This window comes from Emys orbicularis, chromosome 20, assembly GCF_028017835.1.
Source record: "Emys orbicularis isolate rEmyOrb1 chromosome 20, rEmyOrb1.hap1, whole genome shotgun sequence".
NCBI lineage: Eukaryota > Metazoa > Chordata > Testudines > Emydidae > Emys > Emys orbicularis.
Window position 1 is genome coordinate 15,481,005 of NC_088702.1, and position 15,710 is coordinate 15,496,714.

At 54.0% G+C, this 15,710-nt stretch overlaps 1 protein-coding gene and 1 long non-coding RNA gene across 2 annotated transcripts in view; both read right to left on the bottom strand.

The window, feature by feature from the left end:
• The window catches only part of LOC135892790 (uncharacterized), a 48,868-nt gene extending 46,595 nt beyond the window's left edge, over positions 1 to 2,273 (bottom strand). Inside the window, exon 1 of the long non-coding RNA XR_010562300.1 lies at positions 2,190 to 2,273. This is a non-coding gene — a long non-coding RNA (uncharacterized LOC135892790). The remainder of the gene's footprint in view (positions 1 to 2,189) is intronic.
• Positions 2,274 to 11,558: 9,285 nt separating this feature from the next.
• LOC135892785 (junctional adhesion molecule A-like) overlaps positions 11,559 to 15,710 on the bottom strand; it is an 89,451-nt gene continuing 85,299 nt past the window's right edge. Inside the window, exons 7-9 of the mRNA XM_065420584.1 lie at positions 15,522 to 15,644; positions 13,654 to 13,816; positions 11,559 to 11,613 (exon numbers count right to left, since the gene is read on the bottom strand). Of these exons, the coding sequence (XP_065276656.1) occupies positions 11,559 to 11,613; positions 13,654 to 13,816; positions 15,522 to 15,644 (341 nt within the window). The remainder of the gene's footprint in view (positions 11,614 to 13,653; positions 13,817 to 15,521; positions 15,645 to 15,710) is intronic.

The window sequence follows — 15,710 nt, forward strand, 5'->3', positions numbered from 1 at the left end:
CTTCCTCTACCCTCCCCCCTGCCCGCCGCACTGCCCCTGGCCCCTTCCTGTACCCTCCCCCCACCCGCCTCACTGCCCCTACCCCGCCTTCCTGTAACCTCCCCCCCGCCCCACTGCCCCACCCCCTTCCTGTACCCTCCCCCCACGCACCTCACTGCCCCTACTCCCCCTCCTCTACCCTCCACCCTGCCCGCCTCACTGCCCCTGGCCCCTTCCTTTACCCTCCCCGCGCCCGCCTCACTGCCCCTGGCCCCTTCCTGTACCCTCCCCCCACCCACCTCACTGCCCCTACCCCCCCTTCCTGTACCCTCCCCCCACCCGCCTCACTGCCCCTACTCCCTTCCTGTACCCTCCCCCCACCCGCCTCACTGCCCCTACTCCCTTCCTCTACCCTCCCCCCTGCCCGCCGCACTGCCCCTGGCCCCTTCCTCTACCCTCCCCCCTGCCCGCCGCACTGCCCCTACTCCCCCTCCTCTACCCTCCCCCCTGCCCACCTCACTGCCCCTACACCCCCTTCCTCTACCCTCCCCCCTGCCCACCTCACTGTCCCTACCCCCCCTTCCTGTACCCTCCCCCCACCCACCTCACTGCCCCTACTCCCTTCCTCTACCCTCCCCCCTGCCCGCCTCACTGCCCCTGGCCCCTTCCTCTACCCTCCCCCCTGCCCGCCGCACTGCCCCTACTCCCCCTCCTCTACCCTCCCCCCTGCCCGCCTCACTGCCCCTACACCCTCTTCCTCTACCCTCCCCCCTGCCCACCTCACTGCCCCTACCCCCCCTTCCTGTACCCTCCCCCCACCCACCTCACTGCCCCTACCCCCCCTTCCTGTACCCTCCCCCCTGCCCACCTCACTGCCCCTACCCCCCATTCCTGTACCCTCCCCCCACCCACCTCACTGCCCCTACCCCCCCTTCCTGTAACCTCCCCCCTGCCCACCTCACTGCCCCTACCCCCTTCCTCTACCCTCCCCCCACCCACCTCACTGCCCCTACCCCCCCCTTCCTCTACCCTCCCCCCACCCACCTCACTGCCCCTACCCCCCCTTCCTCTACCCTCCCCCCACCCACCTCACTGCCCCTACTCCCTTCCTCTACCCTCCCCCCTGCCTGCCGCACTGCCCCTGGCCCCTTCCTGTACCCTCCCCCCACCCGCCTCACTGCCCCTACTCCCCCTCCTCTACCCTCCGCCCACCCGCCTCACTGCCCCTACTCCCTTCCTCTACCCTCCCCCCTGCCCGCCTCACTGCCCCTGGCCCCTTCCTGTACCCTCCCCCCTGCCCGCCTCACTGCCCCTGGCCCCTTCCTGTACCCTCCCCCCCACCCACCTCACTGCCCCTACCCCACCTTCCTCTACCCTCCCCCCACCCGCCTCACTGCCCCTACTCCCTTCCTCTACCCTCCCCCCTGCCCGCCGCACTGCCCCTGGCCCCTTCCTGTACCCTCCCCCCACCCCGCCTCACTGCCCCTACCCCGCCTTCCTGTAACCTCCCCCCCGCCCCACTGCCCCACCCCCTTCCTGTACCCTCCCCCCACGCACCTCACTGCCCCTACTCCCCCTCCTCTACCCTCCACCCTGCCCGCCTCACTGCCCCTGGCCCCTTCCTTTACCCTCCCCGCGCCCACCTCACTGCCCCTGGCCCCTTCCTGTACCCTCCTCCCACCCACCTCACTGCCCCTACGCCCCCTTCCTGTACCCTCCCCCCACCCGCCTCACTGCCCCTACTCCCTTCCTCTACCCTCCCCCCTGCCCACCGCACTGCCCCTACTCCCCCTCCTCTACCCTCCCCCCTGCCCGCCTCACTGCCCCTACACCCCCTTCCTCTACCCTCCCCCCCTGCCCACCTCACTGCCCCTACCCCCCCTTCCTGTACCCTCCCCCCACCCACCTCACTGCCCCTACCCCCCCTTCCTGTACCCTCCCCCCTGCCCGCCGCACTGCCCCTACCCCCCCTTCCTGTAACCTCCCCCCCGCCCACCTCACTGCCCCTACCCCCTTCCTCTACCCTCCCCCCACCCACCTCACTGCCCCTCCCCCCCCCTTCCTCTACCCTCCCCTCCCCCCGCCTGCTTGCCTCACTGCCCCTACCGTTCCCCTCGCCCGCCTCACTGCCCCTACCGTTCCCCTCGCCCGCCTCACTGCCCCGCGCCCCCTCGGTCTGACCGCCCCCCCCGCCCCGGCGCGGCACTCACAGGAGCTGACGCTGAGGAGCAGTAAGTGGAGCCGGCCCCGGGCCCAGCCATCGCCGCGCACCCAGCTACCCACAGAGCTCTGCGCGATGCCGCCCGCCGCTGCCTGACTGAGCCCCACCCGGTCCCGCTCACCGCCCGCAGGTGAGGCCCCACCCTTTCCCCAGGTGAGGCCCCGCCCTCTGTGCCCCCATTGGCTCCCGGACCACGCCCACCGCCCCGTGCACCCCGCCCCCAAGTGCTGATTGGATGCCGCTACGGTGTCGTCAACCAATAATATAGTCAACCCTGTGCCCTGACTGTCTCACACCTACAGCTCCGCCCTAATTGGCTACCGGTGGGGGCCCTTAACCTCGCCCCCGTGAACTTAGTCCCCGCCCCAAGGCCCTCCCCCCGCCAGGACTCTCTGGTTGCCATGGTGACGGAGGCCACACTCTGCTCGATTGGCCCAAAGAACGCGACCCCCGCTCGGCGCTGATGGGGGCGGGGCTGCACCCAGGGACTGAGGCTCCCCCAAATCAGAGAGGCTGCTGGGAGAAACCTGCCCCCCCGCCCTGCCCCCAGCCCAGCTCACCCCCCACCCGTGTCCTGCACCCAGCCTCCTCCCCACGGCCTAGCTCACCCCCTTCCTGCACCTCCCTGTGGCCCAAGGTCCCCCCCACCCGACCCCCCAGTCCCTGCACCCAGGCTGAGCCCCACACACACCTTCCCTGTGGCCAGGAACCCGTCTGGCCAGGTCATGTCTCCCTCCTGCATCACCCAAGCCAGCCAGCCTTCCTCCCAAACCCTGTGGCCTGGCCCAGCTCAGTCCCCACCCCATGGTACCCCCCTTCTAGGATGACCAGATACCAAGTGTGAAAAATCGTGTCAGGGGGTAGGGGGTAATAGGTCCCTATATAAGAAAAAGCCCCCCAAATCAGGACTGTCCCTATAAAATCGGGACATCTGGTCACCCTACCCCCTTCCCAAGCCCAGCCCCACGCCCTGCCCCTTGTGGCCCAGCACCCCACCCTGCCGCCTGGTCTTAGTCTGACAGGGCGGCCTGAGGCTGGGTGCTGGGGAAAGGCTCCCCCCCCTCAGGCTCTGGCCCTGTCTCTATTCAGGGCCACATGAGCGGGTCTGAGCCAGGCAGTGCAAACTGAAGTTCCAGGTGGCAGCAACAGTTTCACCAGGAGAGCAGGAGAAACAGCATTTCCCTCCCCCAGGGGAATCCTGATTTTTGGGAAATGTTATCCGCAGAACAGAAAGTCCAAACACATTCCATTCGGTGACCTCGAAACATTTTGATCCTGCTGAACCATCATCATGTAACGTAACATATGAAGTACGTCATATGCACAGATGCTATATAGACCATTGCAATCAGGTCACAGATTTATGGGCAGACTTTATAGGCATGGAGGAATAAATTGGCAGGTTAAGAACATAAGAACAGCCATACTGGGTCAGACCAAAGGTCCATCAAGCCCAGTATCCTGTCTTCCGACAGTGGCCAATGGCAGGTGCCCCAAAGGCAATGAACAGACAGGTTATCATCAAGTGATCCATGCCCTGTCACCCAATCCCAGCTTCTGGCAAACAGAGGCTAGGGACACCATTCCTGCCCATCCTGGCTAGTAGCCATTGATGGACCTATCTTCCATGAATCTATCTAGCTCCCTTTTGAACCCTGTTATAGTATTGGCCTTCACAACACCCTCTGGCAAGGAGTTCCAGAGGTTGACAGTGCGTTGCGTGAAAAAAATACTTTCTTGTGTTTGTTTGCTACCTACTAATTTCATTTGGTGCCCCCTTGTTCTTGTATTATGAGAAGGAGTAAATAACACTTCCTTATTTACTTTCTCTATACCACTCATGATTTTATAGACCTCTATCATATCCCCCCTTAGTCGCCTCTTTTCCAAGCTAAAATGTCCCATTCTTATTAATCTCTCCTCATTCAGGTCTATACCCCTAATCATTCTTGTTGCCCTTTTCTGAACCTTTTCCAATTGCAATATAACTTTTTTGAGATGGGTCAACCACATCTGCATGCAGTATTCAACCTGTGGGTGAACCAGGGATTTATATAGAGGCAATATGATATTTTCTGTCTTATTATCTATCCCTTTCTTGATGATTCCCAACATTCTGTTTGCTTTTTTGACTGCCACTGCACATTGAGTGGATGATTTCAGAGAACTATCCACAATGACGCCAAGATCTCGTTCTTGAGTGGTAACAGCTAATTTAGACCCCACCATTGTATATGTATAGTTAGGACTATGTTTTCCAATGTGCATTACTTTGCATTTATCAACATTAAATTTCATCTGCCATTTTGCTGCCCAGTCACCCAGTTTTGTGAGATCCTTTTGTAGCTCTTTGCAGTCTGCCTGGGACTTAACTATCTTGAGTAGTTTTGTATCATCTGCAAATTTTGCCACCTCACTGTTTACCCCTTTTTCCCGATCGTTTATGAATATGTTAAATAGGACTGGGCCCATTGGTTTCCATTAGCCAGCTCCAGTCAGCCTGATTCAGAGAAAGGTGGAGGGAGTCAGCGGTTGCAAAAAATCAGACACTGTTTTTCTTCTCTGTTACTCTGTGTGTCCCTACAAGGTGTGTTGATTGCTACAATATTACTTGTGGTGAGGGGGACAATGGGGCTCACCTCCCGGGTACTGTGGACATTGTTATCACTGGTGGACGAGGGCCCTTCGTTTTCAGTTTTTATTTATTTTTTCCTGGGAATTGATCAGTGTTTATTACCACAACAATAACAAAAAAAACTTCTAATAATGTTTATGGGTAAATATCGGAGTTTATTTTGGTGGTCTGAAAGATGGGGGGGGAGTATTCAGTAAATTAATGCTTTCAATTCCATTAATCGATGTGGTTTGCTGCAGAACTAAAGCACAAGGCCACCTCTGAGTTTAAGAAAATAATATATCTCTGATCCCCAAATAAAAGTTATCATTTGAATAAAGAGTTTACTGTTGTAGACTTAGAACTATTAGCCTATAAATATTTACAGTAAAATCTTTTTTATCCGGCATGTTGGGAGTATGGGGGATGCCAGTAAGTGAAAAATTCCGGTTAACTAAAAGGGACGGAGTTTGGGTGCGGGAGGGGAGTGCAGGGCTGGGGGTTAGGGCACGGGAGGAGGTGCAGGATGCAGACTCTGGGAGGGAGTTTGGGTGTGGGAGGGAGCTAGGGGCGTGGGAGGGATTTTGGGGTGCCGGATCTGGGGGGGGCGATCAGCTTGGGCGGCTTCCTGCAAGCAGTGACCTGTCCTTGCTGCTCCTAGGTGGACATGCTGCAAGCGGGTCTGCACGCTGCCCCTGCCCCAGCTTGAGCGCTGGCTCCGCAGCTCCCATTGGCCACGGTTCCCGGCCAATGGGAGTTGCAGGAGCGGCACCTGTGGGCAGAGGCAGCGTGCAGAGCCGCCTAGTCATGCCTCTGCCTAGGAGCAGCAGGGACAGATGGCCGTTTCCAGGGAGCCACACGGAGCCAAGTAGGGAGCCTACCGGCCCTGCATCAACCAGAGCATAAACCGGACTTTCTATGAAAATTTGAAATGCCGGTTTAAAGGGCTTTCCAGTTGGTACAGGGCCAGATAGCACCGTTTTTACTGTACATTTAATAATTGGGCCACACAATTTGCAGCACATACACTCAAATTCATCCTTTTCTCCTGTTTTTCTTTTTTTTTAAACTTTCAAATACTTCCTTGTGTTCTGAAACGTATTCTCATACAGATTTTCATTTTCTTCCCATTTTAGTGTGTCAAATCTTTAAACCATTATCTGCTAACAGCTTGAAATGTGTACGTGGTGGGCATGAGATTCATCAGTACGTTCAGATGCGCACGCACTTCAGAGCTTGCGTGCGTGCATGCGTGCCTGTTTGTTTATTGTGTGTATCTTCTAACCCAGTGAAAAGAACAGGAGTACTTGTGGCACCTTAGAGACTAACAAATTTATTAGAGCATAAGCTTTCGTGGGCTACAACCCACTTCTTCGGATGCATAAATTTGTTAGTCTCTAAGGTGCCACAAGTACTCCTGTTCTTTTTGCGGATACAGACTAACACGGCTGCTACTCTGAATTCTAGCCCAGTGGTTCTCAAACTTTTGTACTGGTGATACCTTTCACATAGCAACCCTCTGAGTGCGACCCCCCCATATAAATTATATATTTAACACCATTATAAATGCTGGCGGCAAAGCGGGGTTTGGGGTGGAGGCTGGCAGCTCGCGACCCCCCATGTAATAACCTTGTGACCCCCTGACAGGTCCTGATCCCCAGTTTGAGAACCACTGTCCTCTCTCTGTGCTGTCAGACTCTGATTTGCAGGCAAGCGCCTGCTTTTGACGGGGCCTGACTTTTGCTCATAGCGTAACTTTTGCTGATTTTGGTTCAGGCCTCAGGTCTTGCACTAGGCCCGTGCTTCAGGCTCTCTTTCTACTACGGTAGTTACAATCACAGCAGAAAGTGCAAGTTTCAAAACTCCCCTCCCTTATTCCCATCAAATGTTGTACTAAGACATGGCGCTGATTGTGATGATTAGCTTTGGAGTTCCTCGCTCCAGTCCCTGCCACGGCGAGTACAGCCTGCCAGGGGCCGGGCGCAGGGAAAAGGAAGAGGCCAGTACGATTTTTGGCTGTATGAAACAATAATATTTTGGTCCCTATTTCTGCACAGAAACTTGGCACGGTTTTCCACAGGCAGTGGTGATTTTAGCTGCTAGCTTGCTCACGAAGGCGCAGAGCACAGCTGCTGCTGGTGTCCCAAAACTGCCAGGGTTTATGTGTCACTAGCCTGGTTGGTGCAATGGTGCCAGCTGAATTCATGGTCAAGTGGCATGGGAAAGTGTTCTACTGCAGAGGAAGAAATAAGGCTGCTACCCTAGAAACCTGTGGGAGAGGATCACAGAGTACCTCCGTGAAAGTTTCATTGAGATCTCTCAAGAGGCTACATAGGACATCCCTGTGTACATAAACAACCCCTCCCCTGCCTCCCCTAACCCAGCAGAAGGAAACGCTGATGCCAACTCTCTCTGTGTGTTGTACCTCTTCCTCTTCTCATACAAGTAAAATGATGAAAAGTTGATACCTGTGTCTTGAAACATTTCCAGGGAAAATGCATGCACGCACTTACGCAAGGTTCTTCCCCTTCAGCAGGCTCGTCCATGCTTGCCTGGTGGGACTGGCTAGACTGTGGCAGCATCTCAAACAGGTGCTGGCTCACAGCAAAGCTGCCCTGCCACTGGGTCTCCCCCTCTTCCTCCCACAGCGGGGGTCTGGCTCAGGCTCCTCTGAGGTAGTTACGGTGGTTGCATATAGAGCAGGCAGCTCAGTGTAAAAGCTGCAGGTCTGTGGCTCAGCACCAGGTCAATTGTTGGCCTCCCTGGGCGCGGGGTCTGCCCACTGCAGTTCCTTTGCTTCCATCCGGCACCTCTACTGATCCCCGTTGTACCCCTCTGGCTGCATTCCCCCAGGCAATCTTCATAGAGATCCACAGCCTCTTCTCCCCCCAGGCCCAGGAGCTCCAATAGCTCCAGTCTACTCTAGATCAGAGTGCATTTGGAGCATGTAGCCAGCATACTTGATTGGGCAATTGCACGCAACAAAGGCGAGCTGCTAGGTGTGCTCGCCCAGCTGCGCAATCAGGAAAAGGCATTTCAAAAATATGTGGGGGGTTTTAAAAGGACGGGGGGAGGGGAAGTTGTTTCCAGTCTCTGGAGGCTGGGTCACGGAGTTCACAATTGTGACCAGAGCAGCCACTGTTTGGTATTGTGGGACAGCTGCTGGAGGACTGTAAGGGTCAGCTCTCCTACTGCTATAGGTCGACCACAGTGCAATACCAGTAGGGAAGGTGGTTTTCCAGTATTGCCTTATTGGGGCACTTCATGGAAGCAGGAGACAGTTTGAGCCTAGACACACACAGCTAGGGTTGGTGCACGGTGGCTTACATCAACCTCACTTTCTAGTGTAGAAAGGCCACCTCCCTGCAGGATGTAGCTGCATTTACACCAGGGTTTTTGTCAACATCACTATGTTGCTGGGGTAGGAGGCGTCACACCCCTGCCACTATAACTTTACTGTGTAGACTAGGCCTTAGTTCTGTTTAAGTGCACTTAACTTAAACCTGACTTAAGCTAAAGCAAAATAAGTGGCTCTTAAACTGAAATAGAAGCGTCCAGAGAGGTCTGCAGCAATTTAACTGACTGTTTCAGACAACGCCTTAAGTTAAACCAGTGCAGTTTTCCTGTGTAGACAAGAGCTTAGATCATAGCTTAAAAAGAACCAACTTCCATGTGCTCCGGAGTTCCCTGTTCCCCACTGCTCTCTGGAGCAGAGCCTCCGAGGTGCTGGGATCAGCTGCAAGATGCCACCCGTTCGTTGTGTTCCACTTCCCGCTGGCAGAGGGGAGACACGTTTGCCAGGATGTGACAACACCCGTGGATTATTCAGAACAACTCCAGGGGTTGCTTGTCATGCTCTAGACCAGGGGTCTCAAACACGCGGCCCACGTGGTTATTTTCTGCAGCCCGCGAGCCCCTCGCAGCCCCCCAGCCCTCCCCCAGTGTTTACCTAGAGCGGCTCCGGCCGGCCGTGCACCGGGGGCAGGGCAGGCTCCCTGCCTGCCTGCCCTGCACCGCTCCAGGAAGAGGCTGGAACGTGGGGAAGTGGGGGCGGAGGGGCTGTGTGTTGCTGTTGCTTCAGGCAGCGCCCCCAGCAGCTCACATTGGCCGGGAACGGGGAACCGTGGCCAATGGGAGCTGCTGGGGGCAGTGTCTGAAGCAACAGAAACAGCCCCTCCACCCCCCTTCCAGCCTCTTCCCAGAGCAGCATGGGGGCGGGGCGGGGCGGGGCGGGGCAGGGCAGGGAGCCTGCCCTGCCCCTGGTATGCGCCGGGCCAGATCCTGCCTCCTGAACCCCCTGCCCTGAGCCCCCTGCCTCACCCCGCACCCCTCCTGCAGCCCAACCCACTGCCCTGAGCCCCCTGCTGCACCCCGCACTCCTCTTGCACCCCAACCCACTGCTGCCCCCTGCTGTACCTCACACCTCCTGCACCCCACACCCCAACTCCCTGCCCTGAGCCCCCACCTCCACCCCCTGGGGGCAGGGAGGGGGCAGAGTTGGGGTGGGGATTTCAGGGAAGGGGTTGGAATGGGGGCAGGGAAGAGGCGGGGCAGGGGCAGGGCCTCATGGAAGAGGTGGAGTGGGGGCGGGGCCAAGTGCAGCAGGGGGGAGGTGTCAGTAATGCAGCCCTCGGGCCAATGTACTAGTCCTCATGTGGCCCTCATGGTCATTTGAGTTTGAGACCCCTGCTCTAGACGAGGGATTTTCAATGGGTGGATCACGACTGTCCCAGGAGATCAGGAAAGGCCAGCAGTGGGGTCATGAGGCGTTGAAAATATTACAGTCTAAACCAAAGAAAAGTCTCGCTCCCCCCATCCCCTGACCCTTCAAGATGAGGTATTCTCCACCCTCCCACACATCAATTCTATATTCTAAGTGTAGGTCTGTGCTTAAAACCCTGCGGCAGCACTTCAATGTAAATACTCACTATAACTATAGTGCTGGGAGAGGTTCTCTCAACACTGGAGATAATCCACCTCCCCGAGAGGTGGTAGCTCGGTCAACAGAAGAATTCTTCCATCCGTCTAGCTCTGTCTGCACTAGGGGTTAGGTTGGCATAGCTACATCTCGGAGGGAGGGGGGAGAGGAGGGGATTTTTCACACACCACACACCTCCCCCCCAAAAGACCAAGAGATCTAGTTTTGCCAATGCAAGTTCTGCATGCAGACCAGCCCTAAGCATGGTCAGAAATGAGACATTTTTTATTGTTATTGGGGAGGTTGTGCAATTTTTTTAATGTGAATAAGGGCTCACCCATGTGAAGAGGCTGAGAAACACAAATCCGTACAAAGACTTTAATATAATCTAAAACCTGGCTGACCCTGAGCAATTCCACTGTTGTCTTGTTGCCATCATACAATCGTAGATTAGGGTTGGAAGAGACCTCAGGAGGACATCTAGTCCAACCCCCTGCTCAAAGCAGGACCAACACCAACTAAATCATCCCAGCCAAGGCTTTGTCAAGCTGGGCCTTAAAAACCTCTAAGGATGGAGATTCCACCACCTTCCTAAGTAACCCATTCTAGTGCTTCACCACCCTCCTAGTGAAATAGTGTTTCCTAATATCCAACCTAGACCCTGCCCCCCCCCCCAGCAACTTGAGACCATTGCTCCTTGCTCTGTCATCTGCCACCACTAAGACCAGCCAAGCTCCATCCTCTTTGGAACCCTCCTTCAGGTAGTTGAAGGCTGCTATCAAATTCCCCCTCACTCTTCTCTTCTGCAGACTAAATAACCCCAGTTCCCCCAGCCTCTCCTCATAAGTCATGTGCCCCACCCCCCTAATCATTTTCATTGCCCTCCACTGGACTCTCTCCAATTTGTCCACATCCCTTGGGGGGGGGGGAGGAGGAGAGGGGGAGAAGAAGACGACAGATGGACCAAAACTGGACGCAATACTCCAGGTGTGGCCTTACCCGTGCCAAATAGAGGGGAATAATCACTTCCCTCGATCTGCTGACAATGCTTCTATTAATGCAGCCCAATATGCCGTCGGCCTTCTTGGCAACAAGGGCACACTGCTGACTCATATCCAGCTTCTCGTCCACTGTAATCCCCAGGTCCTTTTCTGCAGAACTGCTGCTTAGCCAGTCAGTCCCCAGCCTGTAGCAGTGCATGGGATTCTTCCATCCTTCACATACGTCCCATCCCTTATCAGAGCCATGTACTACATCGGAGGAAATGCTAGAGAGCTCTCTTTTCCAGGAGTGGCTGCAGAGAAAATCCCCCGTGCAGAGGTGGCTGAGGGGCACCCAGTATGTTATAGAAATAGCAGGCTACAGGTGGAAGTGGCAGATTCAGCTGAAGAATTGATGGTCATTTTCCTACCCCACCTCAATCTACCTCCTTAAGAGCGGAGGACTTACCCCATAGGAAGCGTATGGGTGGGGGTCCCAGATTCCCAGGGGAGCTGGGGGAGATGGAGTGAATGTGGGGGTGCAGATATCTCCCCCCCAATAAAGTGCCTGAATCCCCCAGCTGCTATCGGGGGCAGGAGGAGTGACTACATTTGGAGCAGGTGAGACACTGGGCTGGAAGGTGAGGCAGAAAGCAGAGTGGCAGCTTCTCAGACAGGTGCATTAGCCAAGAGCCCACCAGGGCCCAGAGCGTTCCCATCCCAGCACCGGGCATCAGCAGCAATAGGACGACGTTGCAGCAAGGAAGCAAAGGAAGAATCCTCAGGGTAAAGCCAGCTGCTGGGCGTGGAGGGACAGACACCAGCCCTCGCGGAGTCATTTCCACTTCACTTCCCTTCCTTCTCAGACCATTCCTTGTAGCTGCTTTCGTAGTTACGGGCCCTGCAGAGACAGGAAGTGACATATGGATCAGAATGAGAGATGGGAGGACTATCCACAGCTAGATGGACCCGCTGCCTCTGGAGTGGAAGAGACAAACCCAGCCCTGTGACTGCTCATGGGCCAGAAACCCAAGTGGGACCAGAACATCAGAGGCGGAGCTGTGCCCAGAACTTTGAGAAATAACCTGTCCCCAGCACAGGGTCATACGGATGAATTTGAAGGGTCCCTGAGGAACCAAGGTAGCTGTGGGAACATTCCCTATGGGGTTAGAGCATAAGAACATAAGAACGGCCGTACCGGGTCAGACCAAAAGTCCATCTAGCCCAGTATCCGGTCTACCGACAGTGGCCAATGCCAGGTGCCCCAGAGGGAGTGAACCAACAGGCAATGATCAAGTGATCTCTCTCCTGCCATCCATCTCCATCCTCTGACAAATAGAGGCTAGGGACACCATTCCTTACCCATCCTGGCTAATAGCCATTAATGGACTTAACCACCATGAATTTATCCAGTTCTCTTCTAAACACTGTTATAGTCCTAGCCTTCACAACCTCCTCAGGTAAGGAGTTCCACAAGTTGACTGTGCGCTGCGTGAAGAAGAACTTCCTTTTATTTGTTTTAAACCTGCTGCCTATTAACTTCATTTGGTGACCCCTAGTTCTTGTATTATGGGAATAAGTAAATAACTTTTCCTTATCCACTTTCTCCACATCACTCATGATTTTATATACCTCTATCATATCCCCCCTTAGTCTCCTCTTTTCCAAGCTGAAGAGTCCTTGCCTCTTTAATGTCTCCTCATATGGGACCCGTTCCAAACCCCTAATCATTTTAGTTGCCCTTTTCTGAACCTTTTCTAGTGCCAGTATATCTTTTTTGAGATGAGGAGACCACATCTGTACGCAGTATTCGAGATGTGGGCGTACCATCGATTTATATAAGGGCAATAATATATTCTCAGTCTTATTCTCTATCCCCTTTTTAATGATCCCTAACATCCTGTTTGCTTTTTTGACCGCCTCTGCACACTGCGCGGACATCTTCAGAGAACTATCCACGATGACTCCAAGATCTTTTTCCTGACTTGTTGTAGCTAAATTAGCCCCCATCATATTGTATGTATAGTTGGGGTTATTTTTTCCAATGTGCATTACTTTACATTTATCCACATTAAATTTCATTTGCCATTTTGTTGCCCAATCACTTAGTTTTGTGAGATCTTTTTGAAGTTCATCACAGTCTGCTTTGGTCTTAACTATCTTGAGCAGTTTAGTATCATCTGCAAACTTTGCCACCTCACTGTTTACCCCTTTCTCCAGATCATTTATAAATAAGTTGAATAGGATTGGTCCGAGGACTGACCCTTGGGGAACACCACTAGTTACCCCTCTCCATTCTGAGAATTTACCATTAATTCCTACCCTTTGTTCCCGGTCTTTTAACCAGTTCTCAATCCATGAAAGGACCTTCCCTTTTATTCCTTGACAACTTAATTTACGTAAGAGCCTTTGGTGAGGGACCTGTCAAAGGCTTTCTGGAAATCTAAGTACACTATGTCCACTGGACCCCCCCTTGTCCACATGTTTATTGACCCCTTCAAAGAACTCTAATAGATTAGTAAGACACGATTTCCCTTTACAGAAACCATGTTGACTATTGCTCAACAGTTAGCTAGGAATTACTCTGTCCTCTCTCTCAGTAGCTAACCAAGACTTTGTCTCTGTGGCCTTGGTGAGAATCTGGAGTACCACCATCCCCTCCAGTGGGTTTACTCCAGAATACACCAGTATAAGCAAGATCGGTGCTGAGGGATATCTGAGCCCTCACCTTCTCCACCCGACCCACTGATTTCTCTATTAATAACCCTATACGTGAGAGCTTAGGGGGGCGCTCAGAAGGGCTGGAGTCCATAGGACCCAGGGCATTTTAAGCACCTACACCCCTTGCCTCCAAACCCACAGAGCCCATGGTACGTTCACAATCTCCCTGAGGGTCTAGTGCCCCATGGTACAAGAGCCCAAGGTGGAGGGGCAGGCTCACTTGGCATAGCCAAGGGTTATGGCGATCTTTGTGGCCTGAGCCACTCTCCTGCCCCTCTGGCAGTAGAAGATCAAGTTCTCGTCATCCATCCGTGGCTTGTCCATGCCATATTTCATCTTAAACGTCTCAGGGTCCATCTTCAGGGCTTCCTCGACTTCTGCCACTGGGTGGGGGAAAGAGAGAGAGATGATCGCAATCAGCAGTGTTGGTGTATCACATCTCCACTAGATGGGGATGTGACACTAGCTAATGGAGTTACTCCTTTAGCTCAAGTGGTAAAGGTCTGTATCTTGATGCTGAAGTTGCAGAGTTAAACCCTGATGATGATGATTGTGGGCGACTGCTACACTGCTCCATAAATACAGGCGATGATGCTCTTATGTTTATGCATGCAAGTCCCACGTTCTTTATAAAGGGACACAAGCTACCACTTTTCCCACTCCTGAAATGCAGCACCTTCTGTGGTGGAACACAGCAAATGAGCAAGACACGGAAACTCTGCACGTCCATTTAGAACAGGAAGTGAAGTAGAATCCTGCATCCATTTAAAACCACCAAGGTAGTTTAAGGAAGGAGAGAATTCCCCAAGCTGGAATTCGGCCAGGGTTACACCCTATTAGGAGTGCTAGTAATAATGCAGAATTCAGGCCTGTATTTTTGCCTGAGATAGAATTTTAGATTTGTTTGCTCATTTAATTTTTGATACATTTATATTCTTACTAATATGTGTAAACAAAGGACAGACACTGTGCATGTTGCTTCTGCCTAGCCAGATACGTTTGTTAGTATAATGGGAACAGATAAGAACAGTTGAAGTGTCACTGGGTATAATGAAAGTATAATATAGGAGTGCACATGTTAACACTGCCTCAACCTCTATCTTAAGGGAAGGTCAAACAACCCGTTGGGAAGGGCAGGAGGGGATTGGGGGGAAGGTATAACACACTAAAAGGCAAAAAAAAAAAAAAAAAAGTGCACCTGTTCCTGACTGTACCACAACCTCACTCCTTACCCCTCCCATGGGATACAAAAGAGGTGGGACCAAACCCCCAGACTCATGACCCCCAAAACGGAACATGACCATCAATTGTAAGGGGGGGGGGGGACCCCAAGCGTGCATTGCAGGTATAATGCTGCCTGCTAAAGTGGGGAGAGAACGGAACACTGGGGAACAAGGCTCTGCAGTGTCAAAGTTATTGACATGCTGCCTTAAAACCAACCCCAATAAACATCACATTGCCTGCACTTCGGACTTCTGGTCTTCTGCTTTCTGTCTGTGGGACAAGAACCAGGGGAGGGGGTGAAGGGAAAGCCCTCTACACACCCATCTGCTTGTGCACACGTAGGGTCTTCATTGATCCAGCTTTGGTCTCATGTCACTTCCCCAGCACACTGGAGAGCAGGGAAGAAAGAGCGCCCCCTGCTGAGTTACTAATTCCACTTTCTCCAGGGCTCTAGTGCTATGTATCAGGAACGATGGGCCTGGAGTCCTTGCAGCTGACCTGGGGCTGGCTGGCTCAGCCCTCAGGCAGGCTAATGAGCCCAGCTGGGCTGTGGCAGAGTCGCCTGATTGGCTCTTCCATTGGCTGCAAGGAGACTACGGAGCTGCATTTAAACTCAGCGGCAGGTCGCTGACTCCTCCATGCTTCTGCCCGCAGCTGCGATCACTCCTGTGCCCGCCTTGTTTCCAGTCCTGCTCCAGCCCTGCTCAGTTCCTGACTCCAGCTTTGACCCTTGGCTCTGACCGCTCGGCCTGACCGCTCATGCCCTGGTCTGTGACACTACATGTTGCCCTCTGCAGTGGGGGGGGACGCTCCCTCTAAGTGCAATCGAAGCCCTGGTTGCTGGCACCCACAGCAAACCCTCACCTGGAATATTGACCGAGTTGGCGATATGGCCGTTCGCCACCTCCTCTGGCAACCGCACGTCGATAATCCGAGCATTCCCGCTGTCGACCAGCGCTTTCATGTCCTTGTGGGAAATGATGTTTCCTTTGTGGAAAGCAGAAACCAGCAGTCACTTCTTCCGCTCCCCCAGCAAGCCTTCGCCCCCAGCAA